The sequence below is a fragment of the Portunus trituberculatus genome, chromosome 47 (assembly GCF_017591435.1).
Source record: "Portunus trituberculatus isolate SZX2019 chromosome 47, ASM1759143v1, whole genome shotgun sequence".
NCBI classification, from domain to species: domain Eukaryota; kingdom Metazoa; phylum Arthropoda; class Malacostraca; order Decapoda; family Portunidae; genus Portunus; species Portunus trituberculatus.
The window spans coordinates 7,698,049-7,718,055 of record NC_059301.1 but is presented as its reverse complement, the minus strand read 5'-3'; the positions used below and the strand labels follow the sequence as shown (position 1 = coordinate 7,718,055).

General features: G+C 42.1%; 1 protein-coding gene and 1 long non-coding RNA gene across 2 annotated transcripts in view; one reads left to right on the top strand and one right to left on the bottom strand.

Annotated features, from left to right (window-relative positions):
• The window catches only part of LOC123498018, a 182,268-nt gene that overhangs the window by 8,034 nt on the left and 154,227 nt on the right, over positions 1–20,007 (bottom strand). Inside the window, 10 exon segments of the mRNA XM_045245091.1 lie at positions 2,800–2,932; positions 3,317–6,274; positions 6,276–6,905; positions 7,468–7,662; positions 8,271–8,468; positions 10,095–10,278; positions 11,123–11,214; positions 11,654–11,830; positions 14,781–14,950; positions 15,601–15,803. Of these exon segments, the coding sequence (XP_045101026.1) occupies positions 2,800–2,932; positions 3,317–6,274; positions 6,276–6,905; positions 7,468–7,662; positions 8,271–8,468; positions 10,095–10,278; positions 11,123–11,214; positions 11,654–11,830; positions 14,781–14,950; positions 15,601–15,803 (4,940 nt within the window).
• LOC123498020 lies at positions 6,775–8,540 on the top strand. The gene is made up of 2 exons (XR_006672614.1): positions 6,775–6,911; positions 8,253–8,540. It is a non-coding gene; the product is annotated as an uncharacterized LOC123498020 (long non-coding RNA).

The window sequence follows — 20,007 nt, the reverse complement described above, 5'->3', positions numbered from 1 at the left end:
GTCCTTCCATCACTTCCAGTGTATGCAATACTAGACAAACACTCAAAATGCACTGATCCACACAAAACTTCTGAATTCTGGATATGCCCAATAAGTAATTTTGTGAGATAAGCTTTTTGGTATACATGCATATTATGGAGAGAGAGAGAGAGAGAGAGAGAGAGAGAGAGAGAGAGAGAGAGAGAGAGAGAGAGAGAGAGAGAGAGAGAATTTATGGAAAAGCTCGCTTTTCAAACATATCTGCATTTTTTCTCAAAATGGTATCAAGTTAGCAGTATGAACTAAATCATGATTATTGCATTAGTAAATCACACATTTTGCACCTTAGACATTAATTCCCAGTGCAATATGATAACTGTTCCTATTTGGGTGCTTCATGCTGACTTTCATGGCTATATAGTATTCATGCAGCAATCTTGCCATTTTCCATTAGCTAACACCACTTTTCCCAAGTATTCAGCACCTTGAGAACCTTTCCTTGTGCATCCAGACTTCCTGCATTACTCCAAATACGTAAAAGTGGCAGGCCTGTAGGTGTACTTGAAGAGTATGTGTGGGAACCGCTGTTTAGCTTCCACCCATTAGTGGCGCAGGCAATTTGATTTAAAGTGGTACCGGTATTAGGGCCTATATCACCACCCAAGCACATCTTTGGTGTAACCGTCTAGAACTTGGGTATCATGGTAACTTTAAACCACTCGACAAATGGCATAGTTTCAAAGCAGTATGTGGTGGGATTCAAACCTACACGTGGACATCGGCCCGATCCCACACTCACCACCATATCCACTATGCCACTGCCTCCCCCACACTAAGGAAAAAAAGAACAGCAGACTGCTTCTGGATTTGCCATTAGTTGTACTAATCATGTACTTGAACTACCTTTAAAAATATAAGTAGATGTCTCTCCACTCTGATGTCCATTTCTAATAATCCCTTAAAGAAAAAGGCCTCAACAAAAATAGTCATCCTAGTCAATACTTTTCTCATCATTGCACACCTATAATCTCTCTCTCTCTCCCATATCCTTTGATTCTTATAAAAAGCATAACCATAAACCTGATAAAAAAGCACATGTTTATGAAAACCTCTTACAATGCATATACAGTACATTTGCCTTTTTATCAGGTTTATGTTTATATATGGTTATGAATCATACTAAACTTCATCATCAACCTTCATGATCTACTGTTATTTCAAATTAATCACCTTAGGTTAATCAAACTGCTTATGCTTGAAAGTACTCATGAAAATCATAAATTTTCCCTCTGATTCTGAGTTTTTTCCAGCAGAAAAAAAAGGCCATTTATGTGCTCAATATGCTTTGCTTCCTTTGTTTTCTGATGAGTAATTGTGTAGAATGCAAACATTAATTTGTATAGGAGGAGGATGAGAAGGTGGGGGAATACAAGGGCAGTACAGCACATCAAGCACGCCACAACCAGCACAGGTGTCATTCATGCAATGTTTAGCAGCACATCAGCAGGTTGGCTCTTAAGTCTTGTGGGAAGCCTATCACATGAACATCCTTAGTTGGTGTCATACATCTCAGTACATTCAGGTAAATTATAATTTTCTCCATACACATGCAAGTATGTTAAGACAAATAGAATGGAATCACTCCTTCCTACCATTGTGCCTGGCTGATCCCTGTGGTGAGGCAACACACAAGATGTATATTAGTCCAGGTGTTTACTCACATCAACAACAACACAGAAATTTAGTTATCAAGCATATTAATTGACTGAAAAATCAATAGAATGTTTTAATAACAGTCATTGTTACTGCCACACAGTATTTTCAGTGACCAAGAAAAGTATTAAACTCAAGAGCACTGAATTAATAAGGTTACACAGAACAGGTGTAAGATGATATCTGGGAACAGAAAGACAGCAATCCTGCTTCCAATCTGGGCATATTGCAGCCTTATTGTCTGTACAGTTAAAAATGTAGACCAAATTTATATTTTTCATGATTATGTTGCCTTTAATACATCGATTCACATGAAAATGTAATCTTTCCTTAACTTAATGATAAGTAAATTTATCTCCACATTCTTTTGCTATGAATTAAGGTTTCTGCAATCATATCTTTCAAATGCTTCAGCCAGTGCTGACAAAAGCATAATTAAATAACTTGGGAAATACTTTTATGTGGTACTTTTGACAAGTTCTTACTGAGCACAAAGCAAAATTTTCAGTAAGTTGTGAAAAAAGTTGATTGTCACATATAAACAGTGACTGGTTAAAGACTGAAGACTTTGTAAAAAAAAAAAAAAAAAAAAAAAAAAAAAAAAAAAAAAAAAAACATTTACCAACAGCAACTTACTCATAATTCTATAATTCATAAATCAAGCCAGTAATCTACAAGATTTCAATGGCAAGATGACAAATAATGCATTCCCTGCACAAATATACTGTCACTATTCACTCTAATTTGGGTTTTATATTGATGAACATTCTAGAGGAATTATTTAAGTAATTTCCAAAGTTCTTTGAGTTACAGAATCATGTCTATAATTAAGAATCCAAAATACTAATATACATGTTTATGAACTTGACATATCAGTATTAAAAAGTCTTAACTTTCCTTACATGAACTGGCTTAGAATCCAGGAATCCTACATTTGCATGTGCAAGAAAAAGTAACCTTGGCAACACTCTTGTTTGATTACTCAACATTGTATGAATCCAGGAAACCTACATTTGCATGTGCAAGAAAAAATAACCTTGGCAACACTCTTGTTTGATTACTCAACATTGTATGAAAAAACTGTGACTAATGGAAGCGAGACCTTACCCTTTCTCTTACGTCGACTACGGTGCATCAGGCGTAGCTCATGGTACTGGTGGGATGAGGTTTCCTCTTCCTCTGTCTCTGAGCTGCACCCTTCACTAGACTCCATCATCCCATCCAGCAGGTTAGCACGAGCCTAACCATGGATACACTTATCAGTCTCAAGATCATGACTTTCTTATACTGAACATTTATTCTTATCAAAATACTTCCGTTATTTTCAAACTGCTGAACTGCTGATATTCACCATCAGAGCATAATACAACAACATTCTACAGGAGGACTTTAGTGGATTGAGACAGCAATTATGGTGCCTCAAACAAAAATAATTATGCTATTAATCACATTCTTTCATATTTAATAAACTTTGTTGTTGTCTTTCTTACTTGTCTACCATTCTTAGGGCTGAAAATATAACTACCATATAATCTGCCAACTAAAAGCATGAAACTAATAATCAACTATATCACATTCTAGCACTTAATAGAACAAGATTAATGTTTTACACTGAGCAGCTTACCTGTGGGTCTTGAAGGTCAATGTGAGGCTGCACCCTGACCCAACCAGTCCCCAAGCCAACTGTGTCTCCAGGACTGACTGCCTCCATCCCAACATGTCCTCCAGGTCCTCCAGGCTTCAACTTCTTTTTCTTCTCTTCTTCCTCTTCCACCTGAGCCATGCGCTGCAGCTGCTTCAGCATTCCACTAGGGTTTTCACTCAAGCTTGGTAGTTCGCAGTAGTCACTCTGAGGTCTTCTGGGACTAGATAGCCCTAAGGTTTCTCTGATGAAACTACGTCGCTTTCCTTCTAAACTACCTCCTTGGGGTTTGCTGGATCCATTAAAACTGTGCTGCTTCTGTACCTGAGGCCTTGAGGACATTGGAGGCGTGGGAAGGGCTCTGCTAGTTATGCGTTTTGGAACAGGTGGGGACTCAGTTAATGAAACCCTGTGCTCTGGCACTGGTAATACATTACAGACATTTTCTGTAACTTGAACCTTGTGCTCTGGCACTGGCAAAATATTTGAGAAAGCCATACTAGTTGATCTGCACGGGATTGGAGGACCATCTACTGATAGAGGAACTCCATCTCTACAGTTTCGCTCAGGTACTGGAGGGGGAAGTTCATATAGGTTTGTGGTTCCACAAGCAGGATTCTCTGCAACAGAATTTGTACAGGGAATGTGAGACGTAATCCTGAGGGATCCCTTTGGGACATGAGAACATGGAAACTCCACATCATTAACAGGATTAACCTGAGAGGCCAAACTAGATGACCGGGAAGGCACAGAGGGCAATGGCTTGGAGGTGGGCGGCGGCAAGACAGGGAGGGTGGGAGGTGGCATAGCTGGGAGGGATGTGGGTGTGGTGACTGAAGGATGTCTGGCAGGAATCGAGTTACTGAAAGAAGCACCTCTTGCTGCATCATGAAGAGGGTTCCCTCTTAGTTTGAAAGGAACTGATGGACCAGATTTGCTTTTTCCATCTCCAGAATTATATGAGGGCAAAGTTTTCATGGAGAATTCATCAGCAGAACATGAATTACTTGAACTTTCTCTTGGTGATGTCTTTGGAAAAGTTCCACGAAACAATGCAGAGTTTGAGCCTTCAAGGACTTGTGTTAATCTTAACACCTCTGATGATGGACTAGTAACATTCTCATCTTGTGCTTCTCTGTCCTTGCAATACTTCCTCTGCTCAGCAATAAATCCAAGAACTGAGGCAAGAGCTTCCCTGTGTGTTCCTCCTGCTTCAAGGTCTTGAATCTTTTCTTTTGTCAAAGGTCCCTCTGAAGGTGCTAAACTTTTTGATGAGGCAGCAAGGCTTTTATTACTCTCAAATTTAACAAGGCGATAAAAATCTCTTGTGAACACAGTATCAACACACATTTCATCTGCAAGTTCATCTTCATGTTCTCCCACACTAGAGGTATCTTGGCTGGCTCCTTTAGAAAGCTCTTGTCCTCCAGCTTCACTACTACAGAAGGAAACTCTCTTCAACTCTGGAAGATTACATATCTGCTCACAAAAATTCTCAAAATCTGAGCTACACTTAGATACTCCTTCAGAGCAGCATGAAAGTTGTTCACTGCTCGACCAGATGGCCGGCTGGTCAGAACAACCTGACCGTGGTGACATGATTATGTTATTTTCTTTACAGTGATCAAGTTGCCAACTTTTAGTTAATTCCTTTTTACTTGACCAGTTTAAATCTAAATCAGCTTTAAAATAGGTAGCACCATTCCAGAGGAACTCATTGTTATCTTCTTCCAGGTCTGGAGTAGCCTCTTGGATGGAGGGCAGTGAGCCATGGTGGGCTCCACTTGTGGCCACACTCTCACTGCCCTCACCCTCACCACACACTCCACTCAAATGCTCAGATGAAAGATCCAAAGACCAGTCTTCCAGTTCAGCATGACTATATGTAGGTGAAAGATACTTCCTATGATGATCCTCAGAAGGCCACAGGTCCTCACTACTACCTGATGTAGTGTGATCCTCTTTAGCATGATTATAATTGCGCTTCAGACTAGCTTGTCCACCAGATCGTTTCAGGCTCCTAGTGTTCTTTGCTTCTTCCAATACTTCTTCTGTAGAGGGTGACCGTTCTGTGACATCTTTTTCAGACACGTGTCTGTCTAGGCTACGAATAGGCTTACAACTTTGAGCAGTTCTCCTGGCCAAGTAAAGCTGAGAATCAGAATAACTTCGTGAGGGCTTAGTGGTCTGTGGGCATGAAGGCTTCTGGTATGAATTTCGGTACAGACTTTCATTTTCTGGTTCCTGAATTGGAATAAAAAAGACATCTGAATTATTGTCTTCCTCATCGTATATAACACGAAGCCCATCACAGTACTCAGTGTTGGCTGCAGATGATATTTTTCTCTCCTTGACTACAACAGTTTTGTCACTTGATTTAGAAACCGTTTCACTTGATCCTTTCCTGGATGAGCTCTCTTTGTCTTCTGTGTCCACAGGTTGTTCACTGGATTGTGTTGGGGTGGTGGCTGCTGGGTGGGGCTCCTCTTGGACGGTGGTGACAGAGCAGGTGGTGACACTGTCCTTCACCTCAGCTTGCACATCACTGGACATGGTGGAGTAGCCCTCATCCTTGGTAGTTACCTCCACACCTTCCTCACTAAGACTATTCTCACCACCTGTTTTCAAGCAAACTCTAGAGATATTTTTGTTGAGTACTAGTTTGCTTTTGTCCTCACATGTCAAAGCTGACAGGTCAAGATGTAAGTTGCCAGAAGCTGTTTCTGTCAATGTCTTTAATATTCTCTCTTTGACCTGAAGTATACTTGACATTTCATCTTTTGTTGCATTATTAATTAGATTAGCATTCCTCTCTAGTGGAGGCACATTGACAATCTTTTCATTCTGGACAACTTTTATCTTTGATTCATCAAAGGCAAGGTTATCAACTTTTGCTTGAAATGCCTGACAGTTTTTTTGTTCTGGTGAATTGCTTGAGACTGGTGGTAGTAGATTCCAGGGACAGTGGCGAAAATTTGTTAACACTTGAGTCACTAACAGGAGGAGACAAAAAAGTTCTCGTGTCTTGAGGCTTTTCACAGCCAAGGTCTGGAAGGCAACTAACTCCACTTTCACTTGAGAATGGATCTTGTTGTGTGTATACTGACTGAACAGGAGATTCTGAGTTGCTGCTGCTGCTACTTGCTCTCCGAGTTCCAGCCACATTGTTTTCTGAATTTCCCCAAGTGTTTGGTCCGACACTCATTCGTGAACTGAGTGATGGCAGTTCATTATTTGTGGAACTGACACCCTGAGGAGAACTAGCTAAGTTTAGGGAAGTCACTATGTCATACCAACAAGTAGTTGTGGAAGTGTTGGCTGAGGTGACGGTGGTGGTGGTGGAATGCCTGTCACGAGGACTGTAGTACTCTTCTCCCAGTTCAACGCTGCTTGAGGTTGTGGTGTTGTGTTCTGCATGAGACAGGGAGGTTGGAATACTTGCATCAGACAGCATTTGGAGACTGGAATGAAACCTTGCCTGGGAAGAGGTGTGGTCTCCTAGATGACTTCTGCTACTCTCTTCTACATGCCAAGAGGCAACCCAGCCTCCTGGTGGCCAAGCCTCACCCTGCTGTAGGTAAACATATTTTGCTTATTATAACATCTCAGAAAAATAAGTATGTAGCTTTATGATGGATAAACTAAGAATGTTAAGCATTTCTTCTAAAAGTAATTACATAAAAAATTTCTTAAATTCCAAAATAATTACTAGATCTAATGAACCAGAAGAAATCAAATAAACTAACTGTGCTGTTCTCTGACAAGCTTTATAAAAAAAAAAAAAAAAAAAAAAAAAAAAAAAAAATCTAAAGTAGTACATTGCACAAAAACATAATGCTTTAAAATTAAACACACACACACACACACACACACACACACACACACACACATATAGCTAATTTACAAAAATACTAAAAAGCTAAATGACTAGTATATATATATATATATATATATATATATATATATATATATATATATATATATATATATATATATATATATATATATATATATATACAACACTAATACAAAATTTTATACAAAAAGAATAAGTTTAGTTCAGGAATACCAAGATCTTTGACATACTTGTAAGGAATACAGGATGACTACAGCTGCCATGATAATTCACTTACCTGCTTGTTCTTAGAGAGGGAAGTTGGAAGGCTGTAAAAGCTGGGTGGGTTGATGGGTGGGGGACAGCGGTGTCGGAGATGGCAGGGGAGGGTTTGTCGGGTGCTGGCTGGCCCCACCAGAGAGGAGAGAGCAGCATTTTGACGGCGAAGATCCTGCACCTGATGGGCCAGCTTGATGCATTGCTCCTGGTGACTCTGACAACACAATACTCCATTAGCCACCACACTGCTTCTGATGGCTCTGACAATGTAACATTCCATCACTTACTAAAAAGACAATGTTCCTGCCTCTGACAATGCACAATTCCCTCAGCCCATCACACTGCTTCTGAAGAGTTTGGGAAGACTTCATCAATTACACAGCACAATGCTACTGCTTCTGACACCTCAACAAGTACACAACACTAATTCCTCAAACAGATTTATTGATTTACACATAATTTCTGAAAATTCAGACATTTATTAAGAAATCCACCATTTAAAGAAAATATGAGATATATGGAATATAATTCATGGCCATCTATCAGCTGATTTATGATTTATATGATGTCCTACTGCCATTCCTGTATTACATATATTAATTCATAAGATTAACTTAACTAACTTGATCCTAATTTTTTTTATAATCTTTTGTTCTAAATCGAGATAAATCAATAAAATATAAAGAATGATTTTTCTTATTTTATTGGAAATACAAAGATCAAGCAGTAACTCCCAGACTTGAGCTCCTGATTCTTGTGGTCTTCTACTGAAACCTAGATAAAATATAGAAATATGTATTCTAGGTTTCCTGACTGGCTTACCTTCTGTGAGAGGAGCGCCTGGACCACCTGTGTTGCCACACGATCCAGACACACCTCATATTGCTGCTGCTGTGTGCGCGCCTCCATCTGCATCCTCTTGTTGGCCTGCTCCAGAGTGTGACAACGCTCAACCAACATCTGAACAACAGAATTATTACTAGCAAGGTTCTCCTGCTGGATGGGACACCTCTCCTCAACCTGCACAAAGACAAGCAAAGTATTACAATCAATTCTCATACACATAAGATTCTACATACAAAGACACACAAACTTAAACATGAACATTAACCATCAACATTATATCTGATTTGTTAGCATGACTGCAAAATGAAATGAAAAAGTACACTTCTTAAAAGCATGCAAGGATGTTTGTATGTATAACCATTATAAATTATTCCTTCCATCAAGTCCTGTTACTTGAATATTAACTAAAAATGGCAGCTTCTTAACATAAGTATACAGAAATTAAGTGTAGGCAACACAGAGTGGTGTGAGTTGCTGAGGTTCCATCTCCATTAATTTTCTTCCACCATACTGAATTCCTACATGTACAAATGCTGTACTAAAGACACAATCTATACTGGTGTTGAAAGTCCCATTTTCACTGTATTATCACCTATACATTATATATGTTCATGTGATTTCTCCACAGCAAATAAGAAAGGTGTAATTAACACACAAGATTTTTCAAATACTTGCAGATAAGACCTAATGCAAGGTGTCAATAATGTTAAGTATTAAACTTCCTATACCTTTACAAGAATATGCTTTTTCATAATTTCATTTACTTTAAACAATTTCTAATTCCATTCTATATGTATGCTTGAGGAACACTGAATTATACTTATTTACTTAAAGATTTAGTTCAACAATGATTTAATCTTTACTATGTACAATCTTCAACCACATAAAGATTCTATGAGATACAAAACAGTGATATCTGTGGAAATGGTATATGTATAAGTATGAATAAGTTTAAGAAGCCGCCACAATGGACTTTGATAAGGTCTGAGATAACTGCAACAAATTCTGCATGTACCTCACTTACATTTTTCTATAAATACTGGAAAAAAAAATTGGTGACAAGCATAATTTACCTTTCACAGCTATTAAAAAATCAATAAGAAATCTTAACACATTGCCTGAGGCCAAGCTACAACAATAAGCAATAACAATAAGCTTCTAAAATACTTGAAAAAAAAGAGAAAATATAGGTACTAGTTATTCATAAACTCTAAAAAGCCAAACAAAAAGGAATAAAAAAATTAAAGTACAATAAATAAATCAAATTCTGCATAGCAAAAACTTAACACTACAGGATAGTTGCACGGAGAATGAGCATACACTGTCCTGGCACACACCCCATCCAAAAATATAAATAGTTGTGTCAAAACTAATGTACACTACAAAAATTCCCCTGAAACTACCAGAAACTACATATTGCAACACCATACAATATTATTCAACATGTGATCAACCCACCAGCTTCGTCCTTCAACTCATGTAGCTACAGTTGGCACTGAGTCAAAGTCATATTAAAACAAGTAACAATATAAAAGGAATCAATAATATTGGCAGTTCTACTTCTGGATCTCAAAGAGTAGTAATCTGAAGGCAGGGATATGCATATACCAAATCAATGCTGCTACAATGAAAATCAAATAGAGATTATGGAACAGATTTCACCAAACAAAAAAATAAATCAAAATGTTATTCCCAAACATCTAGAAAAGCTAATTAATTCCTACTGACCCTTCTTTTTGATTCCTCACGTTCCTCTTAGATAAGTGTTCTTTGTGAACTGACAAGGGCATCCCAACCCACCTTGGAGGACACCACTGGAGGATTCTGGGTCAGCACAGTGTTGCATTGCTCTAAGGCAGCAATGGTGGCCTGATATTGCTGCAGCTTGCTGATGTAAGCCTGCTCCTGGGCTTCCTTCTCTGCCTTTTGCTGCTCTTCTACCTGCTGCCGTTCCATGGCCAGCATTTGCACCTGCCCCTCCAGTCTGTTGTGGAAATGAAGTTTATTAAAAAAAAAAAGTATCCATGTGATCAATCACAATGTAAGATGTGTCGCTATCTGACAAATGAGATTTCAAATAAGTTAATATGAACTGTCAGAACTTTCTTATCTTGGTTAATCTTTTGAGGCCAAAAGAGGCCCAGAACATCAGAAAGATACCATCACTGGTTCCTTAAATACTATCATGATGACCACACACACACTGATACATAGAACAAAAAGCTTGAATAACACACACATGGTTACTACAAATGGCTCACAATCATGAAGGCTAGGTTCAATTCTTAGATATAGTGAGGAAGATAAGTAATTCTCTTACTGTGTAGTCCCAGTTCATATAATAGCAAATAGGCACAGTATGTAAGCTGGGGTGCTCTGACCTTGTTGTCCCAGTGTGTGAGTAGTCTCAGTCTCAGTCTCACAAAGATTAGTTACTTAGACAATAAAACAGCTACCTATGTTGTGAGACCAGTAAATGATTATAAGTTAGTGAATACCCACAAATGGTCATACATCCATATATATTAGATTCAAGCTACAGTCTGTGGATTGATTTAGTGACTACCCACAATGTTGGCAAAAAATGTTGACTAGTTGAAAAGAGTTACACTATCAAGTTTATATTTGGTGTCTAGCATATGGAGTGATCCAAAGTGACCATTAAGGAACCTGTCAAGGAATATTTTCAAGTTACAAGTCAAACTATCAAGTTTAGCCACATTGCCTGCCATGACTTTTTTAAGGAGGTATAGTGGACATGCTATAGCTCATGCTACAAAGTCTTAAGAAGGTCTTGAATTACTGTTGTGGCCAAATGGTACACTCACTGAGAAAACTCATTTTGCAGCCTGGCCAGACGGTCCTTCACCTCTTCATTTTCCCTTCTCAGCTCCTCCACCAGACGTTCCTCATTCCCCTTCTGTGGTTCAAGTAGAACTTTATTAGTACAGTTCATTATCAACAGTGGATGGGGGATCACTTCAATGTGAATGCTATCCATGAAGATTCCTCCATGGTAATGTTACCCTTTCCAAAAGACCCATAGCTAACTCAACCCCAGTCAAATTGTAAGATGAAGACTATTTCACTAATTCCATAACAGTCATAAATACAAAATACAAACATAATAATGCTCATCACTATCATGATGATAACTATTTCAGGAAAAAAGAAAATCTCATTAGTTCCTACAATCTGTTCTGACCAGGTTTGGAAACATTTAACAAAATTTACACATGCATCTACCAAAGTTACAATAGAGCCTGTGATGAAAAACTTCAAGTTTATTAACCCTATATCAAACTTACTTCCATGTCAAGCACACAACTCAAGATATAGTACATTGATGAGCATCCTACCTGACAAGACTCCATAATGGTAGTGCTGTTGTTATAGTTATTGTTGGTATGGTTGTTGTTGTTATTGTTATTATGCCTGAGGAGTGCATGAGAAGCTCCTCGATAGCCAGTGGGAGGAACTGCGTCAGGCAGGCGCTGCTCCTCCTGGCCCTCCCCATCAACTGCTACACAACCAGTCTGTACAGGAGTAAACTAATGAATAAGAAAGAAAAGTGCCAAAAGTCTATGAAATAGAGACCTTACTTATCATGCCCAAATTGCAGAGAAGAGATTGCAAGTGACATTAAGGAGACTGTATGTGGGATGTAAGTGACTGTGCTATAGTCATGTGATGGTGTGTGGCAGTGAAGATATTGTACAAAGCAACTACCAAAGGGATGGTAGTGTACAAAGGTACTAATAAGGAGCCTAATGTGGCAAATTATGAGATTATTCAAATCAGCCAGGAGACCTTACAAATTAGAATACCACATGTACATGAAAGTTTAAAAACTGTAGAAAGCAGCTAGAAGACAGTATGTAATGGTCTACAAACTGCAAGTGTACAAGTTATCAGGTTCTACATGGTAGTTAGCAGCCTGTACATAGGAATCCACATGAAGGTCCCAGAGACTCACTACATATAGTTTTAAGGAAATGTACTGGCACATAGCAGTTATGCAGCTGTATGACACTGTTGATACAGGGCAGTCTGACATGTAACTGTTAGGACCTCAATGTGGCACTTAGGAAACTATACAGTAAATAATAAACAGAAGCCTGAACATGGCCTTAGGTGATTGTACACATGGTAGTTAGGGGACAGTATTGAGACTGTATCTATGTAGCATTTATGAAACTCAAGTAAAATTATAAGGAATAAGTAAAATCAATAAACTGCACCTTTACCATGTATCTTGGGAGTGAATTACCAAAACTTTGATGCCTCATCTACAAGCCACAGTGGTTTTCAAACCCTTTGAATGCTTCTACAGGTTATCTGATAAGCATTCTATAACATCAAAGAGAAAAGTGCCTACTATGGTCTTTGTAAATAACCCTCATGAGTCTTGGTTGGTTCAAAATACAGATCCAAGGGCATCTTGACAACGTGTAGGAAGTGTCATTCATAACACTAAATAAGTGACACATTGTAACTGTTAAGGTAAATAAATCCCACAATGCCCTAGATAGACTAATGTATAAAAACGATTGCAGGGCAGGGAGAAGAAATGGGGAGGGGCACTTGTATTGACGTTCACTATTACTCGCCAAACGTCACTTGCCACTCGTCCTGCAAACACACACACACACACACACCACTTTCCCTCACTAAGTATTTATTTTATAACAACTACATCTTTTCAAACACTTTCATCCCCGCAAACATATATTCTCACTCTCTCACAATCTGTTCCCTTTTTCTCTTAACCCATTGCCAGTTACACATATATTTCCTCCCACGGTTGACTTTTACTTTTTTTTTTCTAGTATAAATAACAACAATCCTCTTCCTCTTTTTACACGATACCTCCATCCCACACTATTTTTTTCTTCTTCCCCCAATAGCACAAGTAAACATGAAAGCCAAGTCCACAAACACATCCACTTCCTCACACGATTTACCTTCACTCTTGTTTCTTCCATCACTAGTCCCTACACATGTTCCTCTTCCTCCTCCTCCCCCGCCTCTCCTCTAGACCCCTCATGGATACAGCAAGAGTGGTGTGGTCATGAGGGCAGAGGGATGGCCAAATGAAAACCTCAACAGCACCTATACAGCACCATTCTTACATCCCCTCAACAGCACTGACAATAACAAAGCACCTCCTTTCCTCCCTCCCTCCCTACTCCCTCCACATGCCAAATGCCGCCGGACTTCCCTCCCTCTCTTTATTACTCTGCGATATATCTATGTCAGTGTGTTGCTGTTATATAATAAGCTGCATAATAGGGAGGTCTGTCTTGAAACAGTATCTCCTCCTCCGCAGGTAAATGAGTATACGGGGAGTGGAATAATTCATCATCATAATGCATAGAAGGAGGCACACAGCAGGTCCCGCCATCTAGAGAGCCGCTCCACAAACTACCTCTGTAAACACTTTTTTTTTTCTTTCCTTCCCTTGCTTATGTTAAAAGTTCTACGTCTCTGGAATAGTAATGAATGGCTGCTTCTGATGTCTCCTGAGTAACACCTCTTGTATGGAACACGTCGCCTGAGTGTGGAAAGAGTAACATAACAAATAATAGGATAATTATATCTAAATATCCATTAACAACATATAATTACGAATGTCAGTGACTGGAATAACTTGATGAATAATATGATGTGCCTATGAGTACTATAGATTACAAGAGCGTACAAGTATAATAAGAAGAGAGGAAGGCGTAACGAGTAGTAGTGGTGAAGGCATGGTGGCAACAGGAGGGATGAGTCATGCACCACCACCACCACCACCACTAGTGCGGGAGGCGCAGCATTTTTAACGTGGCACACTGAACTCCCTCTCAACTCACGAGATCATCTGCACCGCTCGTGAGTCACGCCACTTCAAAACCATAACCAGCAGTACCGAAATACACCGCAGCAAAATGAGATAACCAACAAATGAACACACGAGTTTAATGTTTCTTTATTAAGGCGACCTGTGGTTGAAAGTTTAGAGTATATCATAATGTACGCAAGGGACAGGGTCTATTGTGGTGCAGCATGGGTAAGCCACACTGCTGCGGCTTTTCCCGGATATGCTGATCCTCGTGGAGCGCTCCGGTGAGGATCTGTCCTGCCCACAACAAAGTTGAGGAAATGGAAATGAATGCATGTACTTGAAGTTCTGTCTCGCCACCAATTACTGCAGATGTCAGTCCGGTAAATAGATGCATAAAACATAAACAGTTTATCTTTAACCGATCAAAAAAGAACACTAGGGGGTGGCATCAGCATAATCACGGCCGGGCCACTGGTACTGCAGGGCGCGGGGTGAGGGTCAGGCGGCACGAGCTGACCCACTGAACTTGATTCATGTTTATAGGGCGTGAAGTAACAGTTTCATTTAAATCCACTTCAGTTTAGCCTACACGCAGCTAACACACCAAGAACCCTCATGAAGAAACTAGTGTGAGCATTCCCAGGTTCCAGTCTCCTTACCTTGCCAGGGTCCGAACTCGCAGAGGACCCTGAGTTGCGGGAAAGGGTCGAGGGGGGCGTGGCATGGTCGGGTGAGTGGCCAGATCCCGGGCAGGCGTCCTCGCGTTGCGTGCACGTTGGAGACAACTTAAGCGTGGAGCAGCGTGAAGCCGTGGAGGACAAGGTGGAATCTGCGACACAGGGACCGGTCAGGCGAGCGTTGGGCTTTGTCATTCAAACTACGAGTACCTTAACACAGCACGTCTGTACCAACCCTACTCAAACCAATGTTGAGCACACCCATCCTGGCTAAGTCTGGGCGGCTGCGGTGAATCGAGGACTTTTGTGAACTATTAGAAGAAAAATAGCAAGCAGAACATTTGGCCGTGAACAGATAACTTGAGGGAAAAGCAGAGGAAACTGCCTGGTTTAACTTAACGAGTAGATCAGCGTGAACGGGAGAGACTAACAGCAGTGCGGAAATCTAAATATAATATAGATAACGTATATATACATAAACTATAATCTGGATGTTGTGTTCCAAAAAGTGGTGCCAGGCTGCCGCTACAAATAAACAGGTAAGTACAGAACGATCCCGGACCATGACATGACAGGTTAATCTAAAACTTTCATAATTAAACAGGAGACAAAAAGGTGGTGGACAGGGACTGAGGGAGGGAGAGGGGCTTCGAATCCGATAATTTTGAAGAGCTTTGAGTTCCCGAATGAGGCAATTTAGAGCATTAGAACCTTGGAGAGTGTGGCCAATTTTAACGTAGTACAGCAAACTTTGGAGGATACCAATTACAACTTCCAACAGGTGTGGCGTTGTGCGGCTCACCTGGTGGGGTTATAAATTCGATCTTCCCGCCCGTAACACACAGGTTCGGGGTGGTGGGGTAGGCGGAGGTGACGGAAGGGGGTTGGACGGCGGGGGAGGAAGAGGGAGGGGTCTTGCAGGGGGAACGGCGCCCCCCACCACGTTCCAGGCTCCGTCGGGCGTAAGGAGCAGCAGACACCACCAGGTCTGCTGGATGCACCTGCCTGCAACACGCAACACACTGTAACGTAACACAAGCTACAAATACATGCCAGCACTAATACTGAACTCATGCAACATGCACTCACGCACCGACATGGGGGTAACGGTGCTAAGAAGTAAGCAGCACCGGGAAAGGGCTGACGGGCGGACCCTGAGGGGGAAGAGAAGGGAGGAAAGAGAAGGGAAGGGCTGGGGCGTGACTCTTTCTCCAGCAGCCGACTCAAGCAACACACAAGCACAGTCTGTGTTCGAGAATCAATCGTGACATGAGAGAGAGAGAGAGAGAGAGAGAGAGAGAGAGAGAGAGAGAGAGAGAGGAAGTGATGATGAAAATGACTAAAAATAACATGCATACATTACAAAAAAGGAAAAAGAGAAAATATAACTGTGAATTCTTTAAACAACGCTGCATAACTTAACATACAGCTGGAAAATATTAACCCTGCAATAATAATAATAATAATAATGATAATAATTGATAATAATAATAATGATAATAATTAATAATAATAATAATGCTAATAATAATAATAATGCTAATAATAAGAATAATAATAACAACAATAGGAACAGCAACAACGATACTAATGCTTGAATAACCCTCGTAACTTTCGAAAGTCGATCAGTAAGGGATCACCTGTCGCTGCTGCACGAGGCTGTTTGTTTAAGCTTGCAGTCAGGAACCACACACAGTCTGCAGTGGGGCGTGCGTGAGTTGGAGGAGGAGGAGGAGGAGGAGTGGAGGGGCAGAGAGGAAGGGAGGAAGGGGGCGTGGGAGTGAGTGAGTGGAGGAGGTCAGTGTCTTAACCCTCCTCCTCATCCTCCTTGTCCCTCCTCCTCCTCCCCTGTTCACTTGATAACGAGGAGCAACAACGCTGGACTGTGGCGGCGGCGTTGGTGGCAGAGAGAGTACTCAACCGCTGGGCTGATGACTCACCTCTCTCTCTCTCTCTCTCTCTCTCTCTCTCCGCCACCCACATCCTCTTCCTCCCTCCCCTTGTCTCCCTCCCTCCACCAGCACGCTATACTAGTGGTGGGTCTTCCCTTTACAAGTTAATATAAACTTGCCACCGAGCCGAACTGCGTGTGATGTATGAGTCTCTTAACCTGGCAAATTGGAACCGACGGCTTTTCCGAGGGTGTACTATCAAAGGGATCGCTGCTGAATTTACTGAACTATCTCATCCTGATCCTTTTCGTCCCTGGCTGTTAGTAGATGGAGGGAGAGGAGGACAGGAGGATGTTGCTGCTCTGTGGGGGAGCGAGTAGTGTCTAGTGTGCCGAGCTGGGACACTGGCCCAACCAAGGCTGGCCAAACACACCACTGCCACACAGTAAGAGCCTGCCTGCCTGCCTGCCCTGCCTCTACATCCACCTCACCTCCGATGCTGCTCCTCGCGTCGCTGCGTGGTGTTTCCTCTCGGAGATGAGTCACGTGCAGGGTCTATCTTAACGGTGGATAAAAATAAATATAACCTGCGCTTCTACTAGGTATCCATCCATCCCCATCCATCATTCCGCCGCCACAAACACATCTCTTACACAATGCACGAGGAGTGACATTTTATACCAGCAAATTCCTGCACCACTGAAACTTTCCACCGTCATAAAACTATCGTGACAAAAATATGATTAAAAAAAAAAAAAAAAAAAAAAAAGGAAGAGGAGGGGGAGGGCGAGAAAGAGAAAGAGGGGAGATGATTGGATGACATGTTACAAATCATGAACATCGCGGCACATTTTATGAGACGGACGACCTCAAAGACGGCGACGGCTACAGTGCATGACGGGGTGGAGGCGGAGGCAGAGGAGGCGGTGAAAGAGACAAAGGAATGACTGCATGGTGGCGTGGGCTCAACAAGTACGTACGCTTTGGGTTGTGCGGCGGGGAGCACAGTGCCATTCACGCGCATGGAGTAATAAAGACTTGAAATGGTTAGATTAAGTGACGGACTACCATCTTACCCGCCCTGTCTCCCCGCCCTTATTTACTGGTTGAGAAAAGAACCCTTGAAACAAATCGTCGTGTGGGCAGAGAGAGAGAGAGAGAGAGAGAGAGAGAGAGAGAAAGGTGAGTAGTATTCGTCTTGACAATCTCCTCCGTGACGCATACGACACTAGCGGGGTCGGGAAACTCGACCTATGACTTGCTTATTATTTTCTTTTCCCCCCTCTGGAGAATTTATGGCCACGTTCATCAATGTTCCCTTCACGCGACACACTGTATAGGATGTCTGGCTGTGTGTGTGTGTGTGTGTGTGTGTGTGTCGGATCCCTGTCCTGCTCGAGCGGTGGTGGTGGCGGCAGAGTGAGGAACTGGATGAAGAGACGGTGGTGGTGGGGAGCAGCAGGATCAAGAGGAGGAGGAGGAAAAGGAGAGAGTTCACTGTAACCAATGAACTCACGGACAACAAGCGACACGGAAAGCAATAAATTCACATAAAAAAAAAAGACTCGAACACACACACACACACACACACACACACACACACACACACGGGTCGTCGTCCACCATCAACTTATACACCTTCCTCCGTCAGCAAGACAAGAAGAGTCAGTCGGAAGCAGCAACATGTAACTACTACGACTCGCACCGTTAATCTTGAGGAACTCTGAAGCTCAACACGGCGAGCGAATGCCGACGCGTCTCCGAAAATTCACACCATTACACACACACACACACACACACACACAAACAGACGCGAGCAAGGAGCCGGTGGTGGTGCCGTGGTGGGGCTGCGCGGGTCTGGCGGCTCTCGCTCTCACTGTTCGAGGGTCGGGGGAAGAAGAAGCCCAAGCTCACCAGGACCAGATGACAACCAGATCTCATGATGGGAGGAAGTATCGGATCTACAGAATGATGATGGCGAGGGGAACGAGATGAGAGAGGGAATAGGGTGGATAGGGTGCGAGTGAGGGGCTGGTGGGTGCGGGGTGAGGAATGATGAGGCGGTGGGGTGAGTGGGGTGAGGTGAGGGTCAGGCTCCATCAGTCATCTGGGTCTGGTGGCTCGCAGGAATGATGATCGCTGCCGACAGACGCCGCCCGTCACGCCCTTGAGGAAGCTCGCTGCCTCCGAAGGGTGCGCGTGATTTGGAGCAGAACACTTCGCTAAACGCATCTCCGCCTCTGCTGCGCCGCCTGCTGCTGCTTAGTGGGCGCCTTTATTACGGCTGTTTGTGTGACTTGCCCCGCTAACACTCCGCGGCGGCGAGGGACGTAAGACTGAACGATAAGACAACAATACTGTTTATGTTGTTGTTATTATTATCAATATTACTATCATTATTATTATCATTGTTATTACTATCATTATTATTATTATTATCATTATTATTATTATTATTATTAACATTATTATTAACATTATCATTAACATTATTACTAACATTATCACTACTATCATTATTACTAAGAAGTAAAATAATAATACAAAATATTTTCACAAATACGCACATTACCACATTTTCTCTCTCTCTCTCTCTCTCTCTCTCTCTCTCTCTCTCTCTCTCTCTCTCTCTCTCTCACACACACACTGAATCATCAACATCCACTTACCGTGAGTAATGGACTCGTTGTGGGTATAAGTCTGATACTTTGCACATGTGACTAACCTACCAAGTGCCTCGATGAACAACACACCGTGAATGCAAAGCCATATTCACCTAACACCGCAGGACTGACGCAGGACCTTGCCTTCCTGTAGCTGAGGATCGTGAGGTGGGCGGTGAGCGGGCAGCTTGAGCGGGAGCACCAGCCACCAGCCCTCTGACGTGACTGGGGCGGCTCTGCACGAGTGATCTGATAGTCTTGCCTGTCCTTGACTCCCTGACGCTAAAACAGCCTGTGCCGACCCTGTGTGTTGGTGGCACGGCGCTGCAGGGCATGTGTGTGTGTGTGTGTGTGTGTGTGTGTGTGTGTGTTCCTTTCTCTGTGGTGGCACGCTGCCGCGGGGCATGAGGCTAACTAATGTGTGTGTGTGTGTGTGTGTGTGTGTGTGTGTGTGTGTGTGTGTGTGTGTGTGTGTGTGTGTGTGTGTGTTCTCCTTTCTCTGCTTGACGTACCTTGAAGACCTCCACTTTATGCCCTGCTACATACAGCGCAGGCTGCCGCCACCACTGGCAACATTACATCTGCTGCTTGGCAAGCAAGTCACTGCATGGACATCAAGTGAAGCAATCACCGCTACACAACAAAAGGCTGCTG